Source organism: Terrapene carolina, unplaced genomic scaffold (genome assembly GCF_002925995.2).
Source record: "Terrapene carolina triunguis isolate 2854851 unplaced genomic scaffold, T_m_triunguis-2.0 Scaffold67, whole genome shotgun sequence".
Lineage (NCBI taxonomy): Eukaryota > Metazoa > Chordata > Testudines > Emydidae > Terrapene > Terrapene triunguis.
This window is the reverse complement of record NW_020664418.1, coordinates 17,177,425-17,198,278: the sequence shown is the minus strand read 5'-3', so window position 1 is coordinate 17,198,278 and position 20,854 is coordinate 17,177,425. Positions and strand designations below refer to the sequence as shown.

The window sequence follows — 20,854 nt, the reverse complement described above, 5'->3', positions numbered from 1 at the left end:
TCCTATGTCATCTGTGGAGTAACTTTCTAGGCTATACAGAGTGTATAAATTACGCTCACGATCAGGAGAAAAAAACGCACATTGCCATTTTCTGGCCTTCAATTTACAGGTACATGTGATTGAAAAGATTCTAACTTATCTACTTTATGTATATAGTTACATGTAATCAGACATTAACTTGTCTTACTTTGTTGTTATAGTTCATTTGAAAAGTTGACGTCTAATAAGGTATCTGATTTGACCTGTGGTATGACTCAACTTTTATCTTTCTTAGTATTAAGGTGCATCAGCACCCTAGTCCATCAGCACCCTAGTCCATTGCCTGTGAGTGGTGACACAGAACTTGTTTTGGATCTCCTCTCACATTCATATTTTCTTCATTGCTTCTGCTTACAGTTGCAGTGGGCACATGTTTAGTTACTGTAGTCATGTTATATGAAAATGAGAGCAACAGTATGGACTAGATACCTGGTTCTAACCTTGCTGCTAATGTTTATTCCCCCTCTTGCTTCAATACAAAAATGAAAATTATGCTGTATTTACATTTGAGCTGATTGTCAGGTTCTAATACAACAGGGCCCCAACCCCAATCCTGATTTAAGTAACATTTTTTTCAAAATGGGGGAAAGCTTTCAGTCACTTCCATAATTTTTACGTATTACATAAAGACAAAATTGCTCACACCACAATTATTGGGCTCTACAGTTCATCCTCAAATTGCTGCTCTAAGTGTTTTAAAACCAAATAATTTCTGATAGATCCCCTATTCCTGGGTCTGTGCTTCTGTGAATTATTGGGGTCTGAGTGCACCAAACAGTAGCTAATGTTATCCTATACAGAGTGTCATGCAACCAGAATAACAAATATGTTTTGCAACTACATAATTCTCTTTATTTTTCAAAAATTTTATATAACTACTTTCACATTTCCATAAAATTTCCAATTTTGCACAGAGAGAACAATTCGCATTTTTACCAAGCACCTTCCCCAACCCTTTTAGTGTACTATATTTATCTTCATGCTCCTGTTTAAGTATCTCTACAGTTATTGGTAAAAACATATGGGATGTATGTATGAGAAGCAGTTCTATTACGCTTTACAGGAAATTTTTATATCTACCTACCTTTTATTAAAGTACTTGTCTATAGCATATGAAACAAAACTATCCTGTAGTATCTTAATTCCTTCATGTGAGCTGTTTGTCTCCTCTGAAGAGAGTGTGTGTGTGTGTGTGTGTGTGTGTGTGTGTGTGTGTGTGTGTAATGATATTATTAGATTTGAATAACTTGACATTTTGCTAGCAATTCTGTTCCATTTCCAAAATGGGAGGTGAGCAGAATCATGTGATGGCCACTTTGCTACCTTAACATATTATCCAGCTATAAATGAGTTGGCCTTGTTCTAAAGTAACTTACCCACTAATTGTTCCCCTCAAAACCTGGCATAATAATGGGTACATCATATACCAACAAGTTACATATTAGTACAGCAATTCAAGAGCTACAGTTTCTAAATGGCTGTATACTGGAGTGGCTTTATGGCACTAGTTGTGATCTTGCTCCAGAAGAATTGTACTGAAGCATGTCACATCCTGGAGGATGTAGCATTGGACATGAGTGTTGGAAGTAGGTCAGGTAACCCAAATTCTTCAGCCTTCTGTCAGTCCTCTAAACATTCATGTGGAAATGCTGTGATTTCCAATTTCTGTTGGACATGTCTATATCAGAAATGCTGTTTAACAAACACTTCTGTGAATTTTTATATGCTACTTGCATTTTCTCCAGCTCTTGTAAGGGATATCTGGCAATAGCCTGGAGAATATTACCTTCAGATTGGCTGTCATGACATTTTAATATCAGTTAAAGCTTTTCACATTTATAATGAAGCTTTGCTGGGTGAAGCTTAATAAGCCTAGAGACATCTTTTATTCTACTAATAAAACAGTATATACGGAAGCAGCTAAAGTAACTAAAAGAGCATAAAATGTTTGGTCAGCAAACAAATTTCTTTTACAACAGAGTATTTTGAATGTCTACATTTCATCTCCAGCCATCAATGGTTGTAAGAACAATCCCGCTGTTCCTAGAATACATACCAGAATAAAAACCCACAGAAAAATGCGATCAATTACCATGGCAACATACTTCCAGTCATCCTGAATCTGAAAAATATAAACACAGACAAATAAGACATGAAGCAGGCATGTTCTGATAAAGGTAAAGTTTACTGATCAGAAAATTGTTTGGTAATATCAGAACTCTTTTAGGTGTTCAGCAAAAATGTACATGGGAGCTCTTCCATGTACAGAATGTTTCTTCTTTCATATGAACACAACTTCCAACCTGGCTTTTAAGGTAGCAGAAATTCATCCATCATTCATCTATCTGTAGTAAGGCCAAAAACAGTGCAGAATTAACTACTATCTCTTCGTCCCCCCAATGGTTTGATTCATTATGGCTGAAACTTGCTTTGCATGAGTTGCAGAAGCTATCTTTCTAAATTAATCCCAACTTTGTAACACTATTTTAAGATAATAGAACTGTCCCTTTCACTAAACACACAGGGGACATATGGCCCCTCTTCCGTGGGCACAGAAATTTGAAGGTGAAAGAGACTCTATAGAGGGAGCACTTTCAAAAGTCACTTGGGCACATTTGCCCCTGAGCCCCAGGGCTCCCAGCCGCCTCTGCAGCTGGTAGCTCAAGGGTGATTTAAAGGCCTCACCTCTTCTGGTTGAGGCCACGCCCCCCGCTGAGGACTCCGGCGTACTGGTAAATCCTTTAAGTTACTTTCACCCCTGGGAAAGCCTCACTACTTCTGTGAGCCAGGTAAGTAAATATGCATTTTATGGCAGTGGTGACTTGCCCAAGAGCACACAGTGAGCTAACTGCGGTGCTAGGATTTCCCAAGCTCTCATTCTGACGGCAAATCTTGTGCTTGTTCCTCCCTCCAAAAGAGTTAATATAATAGATTCCACTTTAGCAGATGGGTTGGCATTGGCAGTAAAAGGAGTTCAGTGCAACACCGTGTTTCCCCAATATGAATTTCAATCCACTGGGTGATTCATGGCCCCATACACCTGTAATGTAAACAATGTGGGTTATTTGTATCGAGAAATTGTGAATTGTTCTGCAATGTTTTTATGAAAGGCATCTGGGATGTTTATTCCTACAAACAAAAAACACACTCCAACACTCATGGTAAATAGTGCCTGTAGCCTCAGTAACTAATGCTGAAAATTGTTCTTACCTCTTTGGCTTCATTCTGCATTTTCATATTCTCTGCAATGTATTTGACACTTTCAATGGCATCTCTCATTTCTGGTGACAAAACTGAAAACGAAAGCAGAGCATCTACCGAGTCATAGCTTGTACTCCTTGTAAGATTGCCACTGAAGTCAGAAAACTTTATTCGTTGATACTGACAACAGCTGCATGTTATATCTTGACATATAAAGCCATCTTTGCAGCATTTGGCTTCAGAGCTGCTGAAGCAATTTAAGTCTGAGAGCTCAGCACTGTAAAGTGGCTTTGGCTTCTGATTATTCTCTTCATCACTGGCAGGCCTGGTCATAAACATGATCTTGGGAAGTAAGTTCAAGAAAATGGTCTTCACCCACTCAGGCATTGTGTGTGTCTTCGGTGTTCTATAGTGTACATTAAGTACAAACACAGTAATGACAATGGAAAGAGTTACAAATATCATGGTGAAGAGGAGGTATTCTCCAATAAGTGGGATTACCAAAGAGGTAGAAGGGATGGTCTCTGTGATCACTAGGAGAAATACAGTTAAGGATAAAAGGACTGATATGCATAGTGTCACCTTCTCACCACAGTCTGAAGGCAAGTAGAACACCAAAACAGTTAAGAAAGAAATCAACAGACATGGGATAATCATGTTGATGGTATAAAATAAAGGCAGGCGCCTAATATAAAGAGAATAGGTGATATCTGGATATATCTCTTCACAACAGTTGTACTTAATGTCATGTTTATATCCAGGAGCTTTAATAATAGCCCATTCTCCACTCTCCCAGTAGTCTTTGAGGTTCATTGTAGAGCCAATTAAAACTAAGTCAATTTTAGCTTTATCGTAAGACCAGGAACCAAACTTCATGGTGCAGTTTTGGTAGTCAAATGGAAAGTAGGTTACATCTATTTTACATGAACTTTTAAAAATAGCTGGAGGTATCCAGGTCACTTCTCCTGTGTATTTCAATAAGGCCTTTGTCTTGTCATCAACTTGGAAGTCCCCAACTGCACTGCAAAAATAAACCAGGGTGGAAAAAAAAGATAGGCAGTTCAACTAATTAAATTACTTTCATATAATAAGAGGTTAAGAACATAGGTATACTTATATACAGTGACTCTGGATTCATGCACTGTAAGTCAGCAAATGCACACTTCAGCATTCCAGCAGTAACATTAACTGTGCTGAACTGCATGACTGGCGTAAATAAACGTAGTTCCATTGACATCTGTGGAGCTACATGGACTTACAACTGCTGAAGATGGAAATGGTAGTATTTTCTAATCCTGTAACCTGACTAAATGTGATCCATACCCAAGGCAGCAAACATGAGCTCCTTTGTGTCAGAACAAAGTGATGGACAAACTGATCTTCCTTACTGTGCTTGGTTCACTCTCTCTCTTCTCTCCATCCCCACAGTAGCTTGCAGTATCACTCCTCTATGAAAGCAGGAATTCAGGGCTCCTGCCACAGCTTGTCACTGCAGATGCATGGATCAGAGCAGGGCCATCTCCCCACCCTGTTCACAATCACAATTTCAGCTGTTGTTTACATGGAAAAGTAAGACTGGGAAAGCATTTTTAGCTATTTATGTGATTAGCAAACTGCAGAAGAGAAGGAGCCAGCACCACATGACTAGCCAGCTCTTCATGGACCTACCAGCACGTGCTCTACAGACCACAGTTTGGGAACTCCTGTATTGGAGAGTATTTCAAGCATGTTTCATTGAGGCCAGCTTCCTTATATAGTGTATAGTCAACATATCATCTCAGTAACACATTTGGTCTCCTATTGACTCATTGGAAGCAAAAGTCCTAGGAGTGTACCAACCCTGGGGCTTTTATATAGTTATACTTAATGCTGTGTTGATGTCAGATGGGTAGCAATTTTAACTGAAAAAATGTCTGGATCTAGTAGTCCCTTTCAACTAAAGGCCAGAATTACTGAAGAGTTTCTCATCTGTAAATGAGAGGAAAGTTGTGTAGCAGAACTATGTACTCCTTCTTACTGCCAGCCTTGCATACAGTGCAGAAAACATTTATAGAAAGAGTGGGAAGCAGAAGGAGCACAGGGATGCAGAGTCTGAAGTTTCCTGTCTGTTTCTCTTATTAAAATGTGTGTGTTTTGAATTTTTAATACTTATTAGCTCAACAGACTCCAAAAGTATTGATGTTCAAAAGGAGCAGTGATTGGGGGTAATTCTACTACTAGAGAAGTAACAGTTTGCAACACATACCATAGTTGCTGTGTATTAGTACCTGGGTTTGATAAAAATCTTAGGTCTTTTGTAATATTCATGTGAATGTTCAATTTTTTAAAAGTTCATGATACAAAACCAAAACAAATTAAGAGTAAAGGCACTTGATATGACATAATCTTACTTGTTATATAAGACAATGTCTGGCTTCCAGATCCTATCAGATGGGACTCGAATAAACTCAGCACCTCCATATTCCTCTGGATTCCACTTAAGTTTGTAATCGTTCCAGATCTAATCATGGAAGAAACCAAAGTGCATTAGAATTACAAAAAGACCCATCTGAAATTGTGGACTACTGCCTATTCTTTCCATTAAAACAAATTGCTGTGATGTCACTTTTATAAAGTTGGTGTTTGTTTTTTCAGAAGCTCTAATGACTAGATGTATCACCTTTTAAGAACATGTTATTTATTTGTATTCATTAGCACATACATTGGGAACCCATTGTGCCAGGTGCTGTATACACACAAGAGAATCTCCTACCCCAAAGAGCATATGTTTTAAATAGACAAGACAGACAGAGGGTGACATGGGAAACAGACTCAATTAGGTGAAGTGACTTGACCAAAGTCACACAGCAGGTCAGTTGCAGAGCTAGGAATACATCTCAGGTCTCCTGATGCCCAGTCCCAGTTCCCTTTACACTAGACCAGGCTGCCTCCTCTTCCTCTCAGCCTCCAATTATATTAGAATGTGATTGCTCCTGATATTTTCATGCTATGATCCCAACTCATAAGGTAAAGCAATCTTACAATATCTCTAGAGCAACCAGAGAGATTTCTGAGATCGTAAACTAGCTCCCTGCCAGATCCCTCCAGCTAAGGCAGCACAGGAGGGGAGGGCGTGGTTAATGTTTGAATAGGAGATATCAAAGGAATGCCTAAGTACTATAAGAAACAGTGATGATAGTTCAATAGGTGACACAGTTCCCTCTGAGACACAATGTGGATGTAGTAATATCTTTTATTGGACCAACTTCTGTTGGTGAGAGAGAAACTTTTAAGTTTACACAGAACTCTTCTTCATCTCTGGGAAACTAAGGCTATGTCTACACTGCACTTTCGTTGGTAAAACTTTTGTCAGTTGGTGCTGTGAAAACAACCCACACCCTGACCGACAAAAGTTTTACCAATGAAAAGCGCCGGTGTGGACACTGCTTTGTTGGCAGGAGAGCGTCTCCCATGGACAAAGCTACTGCCCCTCATTGGGTGTGGTTTTATTTTGTTGTCAGGAGAGCTCTCTTCTCTCCTGCCAACATAGCGCTGTCCACACCAGAACTTCTGTCGGTGAAACTTATGTCAGTCAGGGGTGTTTTTTATTCACACCCCCGAGTGACATAAGTTTTACCAACAAAAGTGCTAGTGTAGATGTAGTCTGAGTAAATTTCCCAGAGCTGAAGAAGAGCTCTGTGTAAGCTCAAAAGCTTGTCTTTCTCACCAACAGAAGTGGGCCAATAAAAGATATTACCTCACCCACCTTTTGTCTCCAATATCCTGGGACCGACATGGCTACTGCAACACTGCATACTGCATGCCGAGTCAGTATTGAACAAAGAATCCAACATATTTTAAGGAGAGTGGCAGGTACCATTGTTTTGGTGAGACTCAAAAACTCAAATCTTGGCCAATTTGGTCATTAAAATGCCATGGTTCTTTTTCAGAGTCAGGGTGTTAATGCTGTTGTCTGGGACAAGCTGTTGTATAGGTAATTACATTGTCTCTACATGAAGTTCCCTGTAGCCAGTGTAATTACTCTCCACAAGATGAGCTTCACAGAGTTTCCTAGGCCTCCTGCGCTGCTCCAGTGGGTTTTACCACGGGAGGCTCCATAATTATTCAATGCAAATAAATAGCCTACCACTAGGTGTCAGCAATGGATTAAGGTAAGTGTGGCCAACCCAGATCTCTGCACCAAAGCAGCATAGTAACCTACCAGACCAGCATCTCCGATGCTGTGATCTTTCCTTTCCTTAAATGCAAGTCAAATCAACACAAATGCTGGCTAGAAAGAATGTCCCAGTATCTTTGAGCATTGGCTTATTTAAGTTTTTGTTTACTAATGCTGAGGCATTTTGGTGTTGGGCTGTTTTTCATGACTGGAGGGATGTTTTATTTACATAATAGTTACACTTCCATAGTAGAAACAGTTTGTATTTAGCAAAATGTTTACCATTTTCCTCCTCTGTTCCTCCCAAAATATTCCTAGGCCAGTTTATTTAGTTGGTGTTCCTTCTTTTGACCTAAATATTCCTGTTTACAAATCCTTAATGTTAGCAGTTTACATTTTTAATTAAAGAGATTGAATGGAAATACGGGAATTCAGGATGACCTAATGGTTAGAGCTCTAGCATGGGACCTAATGGTTACAGGGAAGAACCCACTGTAGTTGAATGGCTAGAGCATGGAATCAGCAGATCTGGATCCTGTTTTTTGGCCCACCTATCCGAAGTGCTGAGATGTCTGGATGAAAAGTGCTATATAAATATAACGTGCAATGTCACGTTTATACTAGTTAGCTAAATGCTGATACTAATGAACATTACGCAAACCATGGTCAGTAGAACATATTGCTTCTCAAATTGTGGGTGGAGGACGCAGCAAGAAACCTCACATATTGACATTAAAAGAAAAATTAACTGAGCTGATATTATCAGTGCTGGGATTATATTTACTTACATGTTTCAGCCACAAGTTGGTCTCCATTATCTGGTTCACTTCATCCTGAAAAACACAGCCATGTTGAAAAAAGGAGTGGGCCTTTCTTTGGGCTAATAATGTAACACTTACTAGGTTCAGAAAGAAGCCAGTACTCACCACCTTCACTAGCTGTGACATGGATACCTCAAACTGAATGATGGCAGCGTCTGACACGTTCGCCACTGGTCTGATAAACTGATTGTAGTTGGCAAACAAGGCTGCAAACAGCCTGTGCTCCGCTTCTGAACAACTGCAACCTGAAAAGAGATCATGTTGGCTTCTGATTTTGAAACAACCCAGGAAGCTTCATGTGGCCAAATGCTATTTCCTTTGAAAATTAAATAACCAGCCATTAAATCTGCATGATGTTAATTTGGCATTCATTTAAGGTGAAAATAGAAGAATAAAATGTAATGGTAGATGGAGATTTTCATATGTCTCTGCTAGTGGAGTTTAAAGGATAATTTAATAAAATCATAGAAACTGGAGCTGAAAAAGCCCTTTTCCCTAGCTCACCTTGTCCCTCAACACTACAAAAAGGAGTTGGGGTTGAGTGGGGTCAGAGGAAAAATTTTTTCTTACAAACTTAGGCCCATGAGGAGTTAAAACTACATTTTCTAATATGACAAGCTCCTGGGAAATTTTACTGTCCCAGGAGACTGAGGCTCATTATAGGATGGTTGCAATGATGCTAACAGCTTGTTCATTATAAATAAGGAAACAAAGATTAAAAATTGATTCACCATTTCAGAGGGAGTATATTCTATTTGCAATTGTCCCTTTTTGATGCTGGTTTTGCTATCTGTGGTACCTTCTGGCTATAAACTGAAGGTCTCAAAGCACAACTGGGAATCTTCTGTCCCTTAAACTATGCTTTCATTCTTATAGGCAACAGATAAACACAGTGGGAGGCAGACTTCCTGAAATTTAGTGGCCTTGTCCTAAAGAGACTCACTAGTGGTACTTGGATGTGATATGCCCAAATCCTTTCATTTAAAAAAATTAGATCTCTTCTCCATTTATGGATAATGTTATATTTCAACATGGCTGGTGAGACAAACTAACAGTTAGGGCTAAATTCTGCTTACAGCAACACTTGTGTAAATCTGGAATAGCTACACAGAGTCTGTCGATCTTTTAAAATATGACAGTATGACTGTATATAGATTTACATGCAGTTGCTAGGATATGTTTGAGGGTTTGTTCCCCCAGTCGTACTAGGTTAGTATTTTCCAGCAAACAGAAGGGAAGCAGAAATACCCATATGCACAATAACTGATCTATAAAGTTTCACAAACAAAATATCTACCTTCTGACCTATTCTAGAAGTTCTGCTGACATCTAGTCTGAAAGTGGCACAATGTCAGACCACATACAGTTAAACATCCCCACTCTCTATTCATTTTGAAGACTATTTTTTCAAGGGTAGTAAAGTCACTCAAACCAACACACCAGATTAAAATAGATAGCTTTATACCTTCCTATTTCTGGAAAATTAACTTTTTAGCCAGTAGACTTGCTCTAAACATTTAGTGATATCTCATCTATAATTATTAGCAAGTAAAGATTCCCCTGGATTAAATACACCTGAGTCCTTTATATAGGTGTGTTTTAAGATTCATGTTCAGCCTTTTGCCAGCTCCTTCCCAAATGCTGTTGACCAATTTACATTTCCACAACGTGTGAATTAAATCTCTGTGTTTACCGCACATCCAGCACCCATCACATTGTAGACAATAACTACATATATATAAATCAGTGTTTCAACATTCTGGTTAAAGTTGCTGTCATCCCAGAGCACCAGTAATAGCAAGAAGGAGATCTTTGCTCTGCAGAGATAAGGTGCACTGTTCAGAGCCACCTTTAAGGCTATTTCAAGCAGCTGTTTGGCATCACCTATTTCTGCTGATGCCCCAGCACTTTAGAGCATATATCCACTGTGAGCTAAACCTTAAAACCATTTTGAAGTTTTCCAACTCTTTGGTTAACATTTAAATGGCTTTGTGGGATCCTGGGACCCATTTGGCATGCCAAATCAGGGCTGCTATTTGTCACGAGTTCATAAGGCAAGATTTAAAAATTGTTTAACAAAAGAAGCTGGGATTCATACAAATCCTGCAGCATGCCACTTATTAGTGCTGAACCTAAGTCCAGACCAATTAAAAACAATTGTACAAAGCCATATCCCGTCCTCCTTCTACCCCCTCCTTTTAAAAAAAAGTCAAGGACCACTCACCTTTAAAGAATAAGAAAACAGCAGCAGCTAGAAATAGAGCGAATGTGCTCCCCATGGCGTTATGAATTACTGCTCATCAACAGAGACTGCTGGCGACAAGCTCAGCTGCTAGGATTGCACAAGCATGGGAAATGCAGACAGCTCCAATCTTCCAATGTATAAAATCCTTGTATAAGGCAGACTGCAGGACCCTGGAGAGCAGTTCTGCACCATGGAAATCCCATTAGCAACACTGTGCTGCCTCCTTTTCAGTTGTTCATATTGTCATAAACAGAGAGCACTGGAAACACAAAATAAATTGTAGACAAAATAGATGTAGTTACTGGAGGCAAGAAGCAATCATCGATTCATTGGGCAACAAGGGTAGGCAAGAGGCCATTAGTGGATGCATAAATGAGCCCAGTAATTGGATAATGCTAAGAGTTTTTCCAATCAGCTCCTGTACAGGAGATTAATCTTTATAGGAACGTTGTGCCAAGCTATTAGAACAGGTTTAATTAATAAAAATCTTATAACTGAACTGTGCTGAAATAGATATTGACATTAGAGACACTAAAATTAGCAGTAAACTGAGCCCAAGAGACCAAAACTGCCAAAAGGTGGGTGAGGTAATATCTTTTATTGGGTGAGAGAGACAAGCTTTCAAGCTTACACAAAACTCTTCTTCAGGTTGACACTGGTAAAAATTTGTACCCATTTGAGGCTTTGTAGTGAGGAGAGCCCCAATCCTGCAGGCATGTGTGAAAGTATTTACTTCTTCATCCTGATTTTGCATTTCATCTACTTTAGCTTCACTTTCATCTTACTGATGGGGGTGCTCTGTGAAGGCAGTAGTAGACTTGCTCCCCTACTTTGAAATCAATGGGACTACTCACAGTAGGAAAATTAAGCAAATGCATAAGTGTTTGCAAGATTGGGGTCCAGAGATTGACATAAGGTACAGTGACCACAGTTAGGTCAAGAGCTCAAGTTTGAGGTTAAACTAGTTTGGGTTTAACAGCACTGAAATCTCCTGAGAACAGCTGTGCTTGCAAGAATCCTGCCATCTTGGGTCAGGAAAATCAAATGTTGGTACCAAATTCAAAAGGGAAGGGAAGGATGCAGCGATTCCAGACTGATTCCTCTGAAACCTGACATTGAGGGAGAGGGGTTGGGTTTGAGGTTCTGGCTGAGGCCCATCTCTAGCAATGATAGTGGCTTGAAAGCTCACTGGCGCCTCTCCTTGGAATTTAAAAAGAGACTTGCAAATTCCTATGGGGCATCAAATGTTCTGATTTTTTTTTTAATTGCCAGGGTTTTTCTTTTATGCAGTGTTGTAACAACTGTGTTGGTCCCAGGATATTAGACAGACAAGGTGGGTGAGGTAATGTCTTATATTGGATCAACTTCTCTTCATGAGAGAGACAAGCTTTCAAGCTTATACCAAGCTCTTCTTCGGGTCTGGGACACTAACTCAGAATGTGACAGCTAAATACAAGGTGGAACAGATTGTTTGGTGTAAGTAGTTACCACATATTTCAAGGGACGATTCAAGGTGAAGTGGTCCATTAACACCCTTCCAGTCATAGGGAAGAAATGAAGGGAGGTGGAAAGCAGCTGGGGGCGGATGAAGTTTAAGGGCTTGTTTGTTGAGAGCTTTTCTTTTTAATTTCAGGAATAATTCTCAGGCCTAGGATCTTGCTCCAGCAAAGGACTCGCTCTCCAGGCAGAGAGGGGAGCACACCAATGGAGTGCCTTCCTCGTGACTGTCAGCTCTCCTCAGTGCAGGGTGGGGATGGGGGTGGAGGCTCTTACCAAAGCTTTTTCCTCTGCATGACTTTCTCAGGCTGGTTCTTTAAATTTGGCTGAGCCAAACAGCTGCCACTCTACTGTCAGTAGTTAGTAGTTGGCTGTATCCCTCTCTCTTCCAACTGGTAAATACCTGTTCTGTTTCTTCTTTTCTGACATCCCTAATTTCTGTGCTTTTTTCTTTAAGCATAGGTCAGTGATGCTCAAAGAAGCTAATCTATAGGGGCCAAAGCAATTTTTCAATGCAGATTTTGCTTTGCAAAGGTAAAAGTAATGCTGAGTGATACTGAGAAGAATTTATGGAGTAACTGTGTGCTGGACACATAAGAGAGGGCAGCAGGGACAGAGGGAGAGTAAGGAAGAGGCAAAATTCTGCCTGCTAGGCAATGGTGGGAGGGCAGTCCAAAGGGAAGTAAGTGAGGCCCAGTCCAGCTGGTATTAATCTCCTTCCTATTTAGGGAACCACCAACCCATATTAACAGTGAGCATCTGGAAATGGTAGGGAAGGGCAGGATGGTCTTGTGTCACAGTCCAGTGGAATGACACAAGAGACCGGGGTCAATTCCCAGCTCTGTCACAGACTCCCTGTGTGACTTGGGAAAAGCGTCTCTGTCAGGGTTCCCTCCCCACTCTGAACTCTGGGGTACTGATGTGGGGACCAGAGCAGAGTCAGAGGGGAATCCTCTGTGGTTTAAATCTTTTTTATTCACCCTGTAAAGTTACCTTCCATCCTAATTTTGCAGGTGTGATTCTTTTATTTATTTTTTTAAATAAAATTCTTCTTTTAAGAACCTGATTGATTTTCAGTGTCCTATAAAAACAGGGGTTTGGTCTGTGCTCACATTGTAACCGATTGGTTAGTATATTATTCTCAAGCCTTCCCAGGAAAGGAAGGGACTTGGGGGAATATTTTGGGGAAACAGGGACTCCAAGTGACCCTTCTTCCTGAATTTTTGGCTAAATCACTTGGTGGTGGCAGCAATACCGTCCAAGGACAAGGAAAGGATTTGTGCCTTGGGGAAGTTTTTAACCTAAGCTGGTAGAAATAAGCTTAGGGGGTCTTTCATGCAGGTCCCCACATCTGTACTGCAGAGTTCAGAGTGGGGAGGGAACCCTGACAGCCTCAATTTCCCATCTGTAACTGGGACAAACAATGCTTCCCTCACAAGGGTGGTGGGGAGACCTTCTTTGTGTTTGAAGTGCTTGGATGCAGGGGTGGCGGCCATGTTAGTACCTAGACAGACAAGATTGTATTGAATCACAGAGTTTAACCCCAAATGGAACAGGAAATGAGATGGCAATGCCATCATTTCCTGCTGAGATGGCATTAATAGTGACAGATGTTCACCAGTGGGACCCATAGACAGTAGACTCATTGTTGCCAACTCTCATGATCTTGTTGTGACAGTTTGCCTGGCGCTGAAGCCAGTTGGGCCATAAAGGGAGAAGTTCCAGCTGTCTACCAAATTTGAGCCTTGCCTGAGGGAAAACTCCCTCTGATTGGCTAGTTGTCCCATTTGCCTGTGTCACAGGGATGAGTAACCAATCATAGCTGCTTCAGGCATAGCTCCCTACCTTTAGCAACTGAAAGTCATTCACATAGGAGGGGAGGAGGGCAAAGGAGTCCAACAGCTCAGGGTGGCTCTGTTCCATCATCCCTCTTCCCCTCCTGTGAGCAATGGCTCCGTTTGCTCTCTGCTTCCTGCTCTGCTGTGAGCAATGAGTCATTCTGCTCCCCCTCCCCTCCACAATACCTGGCTTGGAAAGACTCAGAAGGGGTAAAGGGGTGGTGGTGAAGAGCCCCTGGAGCTGCCCCACTCAGCCTGGAAGTGAGAGATGGGGCCCTGTTGCAGCCCCCTTACACTTGGTGGGGGGGGCGGGGTGAAGAACACCAGGAGGAATGGAGGTGAGACTTGGTGGGCACTGAATTGATGTGGGGACAGGACAGTATTGATTTGGAAGTTTGGGGCAGCATTAATTGCTGGGCAGGGGACGGGAGATGTGGCAGTGAAAGCTCCTGTAGCAGGGGCCAAAATCCTCTTACTCAATACATATGGTAGAGTAGGGGGCATGAACTGTCACTCAGAGATGCAGGGGATGGGAAGGGAGAGTTCGAAAATCAAGACTGACCAAAAGAACACAATATAATCCTTTTTAAAAAAAGACTTGGTTTTGGGGGGCCAATCTCATGAATTTTTTTGGGTGGTGGGCTACTCAGGATTTTTTATCTCTTGAGCTTGGCAATTTTGAGTAGTCCAGATTCTGATCTCAGTTACAATGAAGTCAGTGTCTTTATTCCATATTTACACACATATCTGAGAACAGAATTTGGCCCAGTAGAATTATACCAGGCATGTATTTGACCCAATGAGCCTGTGTTAGATCATATTTCCAGGATAAATTGAAAAATTGATTGGAGATAAAGCTGTGTAGAAGGAATTCTTAAAATAACCCAGAAATATAAGGTCAGTGTCTGAGGTGCCTTATGCACCTAAAGAAAAGCCTAAAACATGTTAGGGACTGTAGACTTGTGGTGCAGAGGAGACTCTTCTCAAAGAGATGCCACACCTCCCTGGAGCACTGTGACTTTCTTTTTGGTGGGTTGTGACAATTCACCCTGGAATGAATCTCAATTCCTACCAATGAAGTTTACGAATAAACATCTCTGAAACCTCCCAAAGGTTCTCCAACAAAGACAGGGAAGGTCTCTTTACATGCCTGATATGTCCCTAAAGTAAAAGCCAAGCGGAGAAAAAAAAATCCTTCTAAGCCATCATCTTACATACATTATAATGAAACAAAAAAGGGGTACATGGCCAATTTAAGAACTCTCTTTCCAGGTCACTTTTAAGGTATTGAGAATCCTAACTGCCCTGCAAAGTACCATACTGATTTGCAGCCGAGTAAATTGGAATAGAAATGCTCATAAATATCTGAGTTAAGTGTTTTGAGGGATTCTTGAAACTGGCTTTTCATTCTATGTGGATTTTAGAAAAGGCTATTTGTAGAGGCAAGATGGATCAGTGGGTAGGGCCTAGCCTGGGATTCAGGAGACTGTGATTCAATTCCCTGCTGTACCAGTGACTTCCTGTATGACTCTGGCCAAGTCACCCTACGTAGTAAGACAATTAGGCTGCCTAAAGAAGTGGGGACTGAAAAAACTGCGATGGTGATGTATGCTGATGAAAGCCACCAAGATTTTATTTGAGGGTGTGTGTCTATATTGCAATAAAAAACCAACAGCACCACGTCTCAGAGCCCAGGTCAGATGACTTGGGCTCATGGGGCTTAAGTTGTGGGGCTAAAATAGCAGTGCAGATGCTTGGGCCCAGGCTCTGAGATCCTCCCCCCCTCACAGGGTTCTGGAGTCCAGCCAACTCCCAAACGTCTACACTGCCATTTTTAGCCCTGCAGCCCAAGCCTTGTGAGCTCGAATCAGCTCACTGGGCCAGCCTCAGCTGTGCTGCGGGTCTTTTATTGCAGTGTAGATATATACCCAAGTTGCTATCTTGCTGGTTTGCTGCCAAATGTCAAGGAATCCCTTTTCTATGCTCTCAGCATGGAGTTTATTTACTCTGCTTATCTGTCTCAGAGCATCATTCAATCCATCCCAGACACACACTCTTCTGATAATTTGTATAATTCTATTAGGCTGGAGGAAATGGGCTGTATGTCCCTTTGATTTTTCAGTAGGATCTCAGCCTTTTTAGTCCTGCAGCGTAACGCTTTGTGGATGTGTTTGTTTCTCAGCCTTTCTAGGATTTTCTGACTAGGCTTTTCTCCCCACCCTCCTTCCTCTTCATTTTCATTAATGAGCAGCTTTTCCACTACGAACAAATAAATTATAGCAGCTAGACATGAGCTAAAGCTTCAAAGCTCAGATCTGGATCCAGATTCCCCCAAAGCTCAAGGGGTGTTTGTCTAATAGCAACTATAAACCATTCTAAACTTCAGATGTTTTGCCTTAATTTGGCTTGTTGTTGCAAATTCTCAGTGCTATTTGTATTCCAAGGCAAGATCTTCTTTCTGATCCACTTGCTGGAGCTCATGATGAAATCAGCTGGATCAGTGATAAGGTTATTTTCATGGCAACAGATGGTGATGTGATATAAACATGTGATTATGACAACTGAAGGACTATGTAGAAGAAGGGTTTGTGCAGACAGGGGAAAAGCTCATCCAACCACGAATATCTGCAGTAACACAGAAGCTGCAGTTATACAGAACCGCACAGCATTTGCTCTTCATAACAAAGTGTTTTATAAAAATGCTTCTCGAAATCAAGCGCTATCCAGCTCAGATTATGAGGCAGGGGAAAAGGGATTCTTCTGCCCCACACCATGATATTGGTGCTACTCAGGGGTGAAAGTAACTTAAAGGACTTACCGGTACACCGGAGTCCTGAGCGGGGGCATGGCCTCAACTGGAAGAGGCGTGGCCTTTCAATATTTAAAGGCCCTGGGGCTCCGGCTGTGGCTGGGAGCCCCAGGGCCTTTAAATAACCCCGGAGCTACCAGCTGCAGAGGTGGCTGGGAGCCCCAGGGCTCAGGGGTGAATTAAAGGGCCTAGGGCTCCGGCCACCGCGGAGCTCCGGGCCTTTTAAATCACTGCGGGAGCCCTGCTGCTGCTACCCCGGAGCGGCAGGGCTCCGGCAGTGATTTAAAGGGCCCGAGGCTCCCCGCAGCAGCTGGAGCCCTGGGCCCTTTTAATCACCGCCGGGGAAGCCGGTCCAGTCCGGCATGTCGTGCTAGCTCTTGCCGGTACACCGTACCAGACCGTACCGGCTTACTTTCACCTCTGGTGCTACCCCTGCAACAAGCCAACATTCAGCTGTTGTCCACTGCTCTTGCTCATCTTGCTTGTTTGCCTTTTGCTACCACAGTCCCAAACAAATTGATCAGGAGCTGTGTCGTGTGTGCAGCACCTCATAAAAATGTTACATGTGATTTCCTAATAGGGGGCCTTGGACCAGTCCTGGTCAATCCGGGCTGAAGTAGCTCTGAAAAGAAAAGGGAACAGTCTCCTGGGCAGGGACTTGCCCCACTAGGATGGGAGCAAGGACTGGTTGAAAATTTTCTATTGAAACTGTTTTTTGACAGAATTTTTGAGTAAACAAATTTTTGTGAGAGGTGTCTGCTTTCCGTGTAAAATTTCTGTATTTCATTGAAAAAACACCCCCCAGAAAAACCAAGTCCAATCCATAGAGAAGAATGGGAGCATGAGGCACTGTAGTGCCAGTTTAAATCAGATTATTTCAATTGTCTGTGGAAATATTTTGATTTTTGATGAAAAGTCAACATTTTCCATTAAAAATTAAAATTAAAATTTTTATTGACACTTTCCATGGGGGAGCAGGGGAGGCAATATTTTCTGACCAGCTCTAATGGGAATAGCTAGTAGCATTGCCTAACATTCTTTTATAACATCCTGCTTAAAACTTTGCCAGACTTTAACTGTTTGGGCTGAAATTTTCTGTGCTAGGTCTTATCACAAGCTGAATTACTTTTGAAAGTTTCAGCAAAAATGGGTCAGCCATTTCTGAGAATAAGATTAGGGAAAAGTACATTGTTTTGTCCATGACAAAAAATTCTTACAGCTGTTAAATTGCGAATCTCTAGTGCCTTCAGTTTTTGGAGCAGGGAAGTCATCTGGTGCCAGAGATATACTTTGTAACATCCCTGTGAAAATCCACCAAAATCTGGCCAAATTATAAACCTCTGTGAAATTGCAGTTTGCACATGCTCAGTAGTGTCTGTTAGTTTGGCTTTTAAGTTTTCTGAAGATTTTATCTGCCCGGAGCATTCTCCAGCTCAGGCCTTAGGGGGACTGAGCAGGCCTTTCCCTGCAACTTCTATCTGGGGGTGAGGGCTATGGTAGCACCAGGTGCCAGAACTGAGAGCAAAGAGACTCTCCTGCCCTCTCAGTGACCCACCCCATGTTGGCACCCAGCAGCATGGCGGGAAAGGAGGAAGCAGTCTGATGTGGAGGCAGAGAGGTGAGGAGCGGTGTGTGTTGTGTGTGAGCAGAGACAGGCATAGGCAGAGCTGGTGCTAGGCATAAACAGACTAAGCAATTGCTTAGGGCCCTGAGCCCCCACCCATTACTTATGTGTTGGTGGGGGGAGAAGGCAAAAATATTCCTACTTAGGGCCCCCGGTGGGCTAGCACCGGCACTGGCTTTAGGGGCAATGGGATAGAGACCGGCTGTAGACTGCAGGGGCAGGACAGCGGTATAGACAGTCTGTGTAGGGGTGATGGGATCAGATGGAGAACATATTTCCTATGGTGCCTATATTGCTGTTCTTAGGTTTCATGCTGTGTGTCCTGGTGTATGCTGGGGGAGGCTGGAGCTGGATTCTGCAGGAAAGGCTCCTTAGTTTCTGTGCCCTTCTAGAGGGCAGACTGGAGAGTCTGAGGCAAATCTAGTGTGGCATCCCTTGTGTTGTTTGTTTTTTATACTAAATTAATTTGATTTTATTCTGCTCTTAAGCTGTCAAGGCCAGATCCCTGGGTCTGGTCAGGCTTTGTTGGGGGTTCTTCTTCTCTGCTGCCCTATGAGGGTATAGCTCTCTGTCCCCTTTACACTGCCAGAGTGGTGCAAAACAGATGGCGTCTGTCCAGTACTTAATTTGTAATGAAAGAGGTGCTGGGACTCAAGCAATTTTTTTTACATTCATAACTGGTGCAGCAAGCCCTAGAAGTGCCGGGGCTATGAACTGCCAAACCTAGAGGTGCCGGGGCTATGAACTGCCAAACGTAGAGGTGCTGGGGCTATGAACTGCCAAGCCCTGGCATAAATTAAGCCCTGAGTCTGTCCCTGGATCTCCATTGTACTGCCGAATTTTTACTGAAAACACTTCACTGCATTAGAGAGAATGTAAGGGGAGAAACTGGAGGTTTTGGCTGCTGGGTAGGGGACAGTTAGGGCTTTTGGGACCCAGAAAAGCATGGGAAGTGGTTTGGGATTGTGGGATAAGCAGATTAGCTGAATGTTTTTGCTAAAATGATTGAAAGAATTTGATAGTTAATGTTGACATTTATACTGTCATTGTTAGGTTTCAGTATTAGCCCCTATTGAGATGGTTGGGGGCTGTTGACACTTCACAGCTTTTGGTTTGGGTTGTCAGCAGAGCTAGGCAAACATCATGACATCTGGTTACACTCGTAAGGTTCTTCCACAACCATAAGGGCTAGAATAACATTTTTTATATGAAAGCTTGGATTGTAGAGCACAGTTCTGTGAAAACCCTGCAGCTGCAGAATCCTGGAGTACAAGGAGGCCTGCCTGTCTTACTGTACGTATGCATTCTCTCCAGGTGGTGTAAGCAGGCCTGATCCTTTCACAAATTGTCCTGACCACAAATTGTCACAAGGACATGGCCACAACATCTCCTGTTGGGAAACCTGACGTACTACCACACTCAGAAAAAGGAGAACATTGCAATTCATATTGAATATAGCTGCCCTCACCCTACTTCTATACACCACTCACAGTGGTTTCCTGAAAGTACTTTATTTAGTAGGTCGCACGTAGTGGGGTAATTGGTTTTTGATACAGAAACCAAGTCTGGTAAAACTAATGGTGTCTTCATCTGTGAATTATCTACTAGGTTTAAACTTTTACAGTAGAACCATAGACTAACAAACACCTCAGGAATGGAGGTTGTTTGTAACTCTGAAATGTTCGTAACTTGAACAAAACATTATGGTGGTTCTTTCAAAAGTTTACAGCTGAACATTGCCTTAATACAGCTTTGAAACTCTTCTATGCAAAAGAAAAATGCTGCTTTCCCTTTATTTTTTAGTAGTTTACGTTTAACACTGTACTGTACTGTATTTGCTTTTTTTTTTTTTTTTTTTTTTTTTGTCTCTGCTGCTGCCTGATTGTGTACTTCTGGTTCCAAATGAAGTGTGTGGTTGAGTGGTCAGTTCATAACTCTGAATTTCTACTGTATTCTGTTAAACTCATATAGAAACAACAGTTTAGAGCTCCTGTGGAAATAGTGATGCACCTTAGTGATTTGTTTCAGTGGTGTTGCTTACTGGTGCTCAAGTGACTATATATGATATTGACAGATGAAGCTGAGACTGCTCCAGCACAAAAAATGTAGTTCTCTTGCAGCAGGGTATGAGTAACAGCTAATAAAGACAGTAAGGTGTTAAGTCCTATCCTATAGTAGGAGAATTGGGCCCCCAAATATCCAGTCCCTAAGACATGTTTATGTACTTTCTCAGCTATTTTCTGAGGATTGCGTTGTAAAATACCTTAATCCACACTCATGCCCAAAAATAATTTACTCCGGTAAAACAGGATGGTCAATCTGGATTGATTCTTCTTTGCTGTTTCTTCCCCATTTTAGCACTGCTCTCCTTTCCATAGACTGAGCTTGCAGTCCAACCTCTCTTGAGTCACCATTTGCCTCTGCTCCTTATACACTTCCCTGTTGAGCTTCAGATTCGTGGTGCTGTATACCAATTCCCCTTTTCTGAGTTATAAAGGCTACTGGAACATTTTGGAAGTAAGGCTATTTAAAGGAGAGTTTTTCACATTTTATTTAGATTTCACCAATGAACAGAGTGTATAAATATGTTTATCATATATTGATTTGGGCTCCATAAACCAAAC

At 41.8% G+C, this 20,854-nt stretch overlaps 1 protein-coding gene across 1 annotated transcript; it reads right to left on the bottom strand.

The window, feature by feature from the left end:
- Positions 1 to 2,032: 2,032 nt before the first annotated feature.
- Positions 2,033 to 10,496, bottom strand: CHRNA3 (cholinergic receptor nicotinic alpha 3 subunit). The gene is made up of 6 exons (XM_024218840.2): positions 10,442 to 10,496; positions 8,323 to 8,462; positions 8,185 to 8,229; positions 5,631 to 5,740; positions 3,250 to 4,261; positions 2,033 to 2,161 (listed from the first exon to the last, which is right to left on the bottom strand). Exons 1-6 carry the CDS (start codon positions 10,494 to 10,496, stop codon positions 2,033 to 2,035), a joined length of 1,491 nt encoding a protein of 496 aa, XP_024074608.2.
- Between the last annotated feature and the right edge of the window lie 10,358 nt (positions 10,497 to 20,854).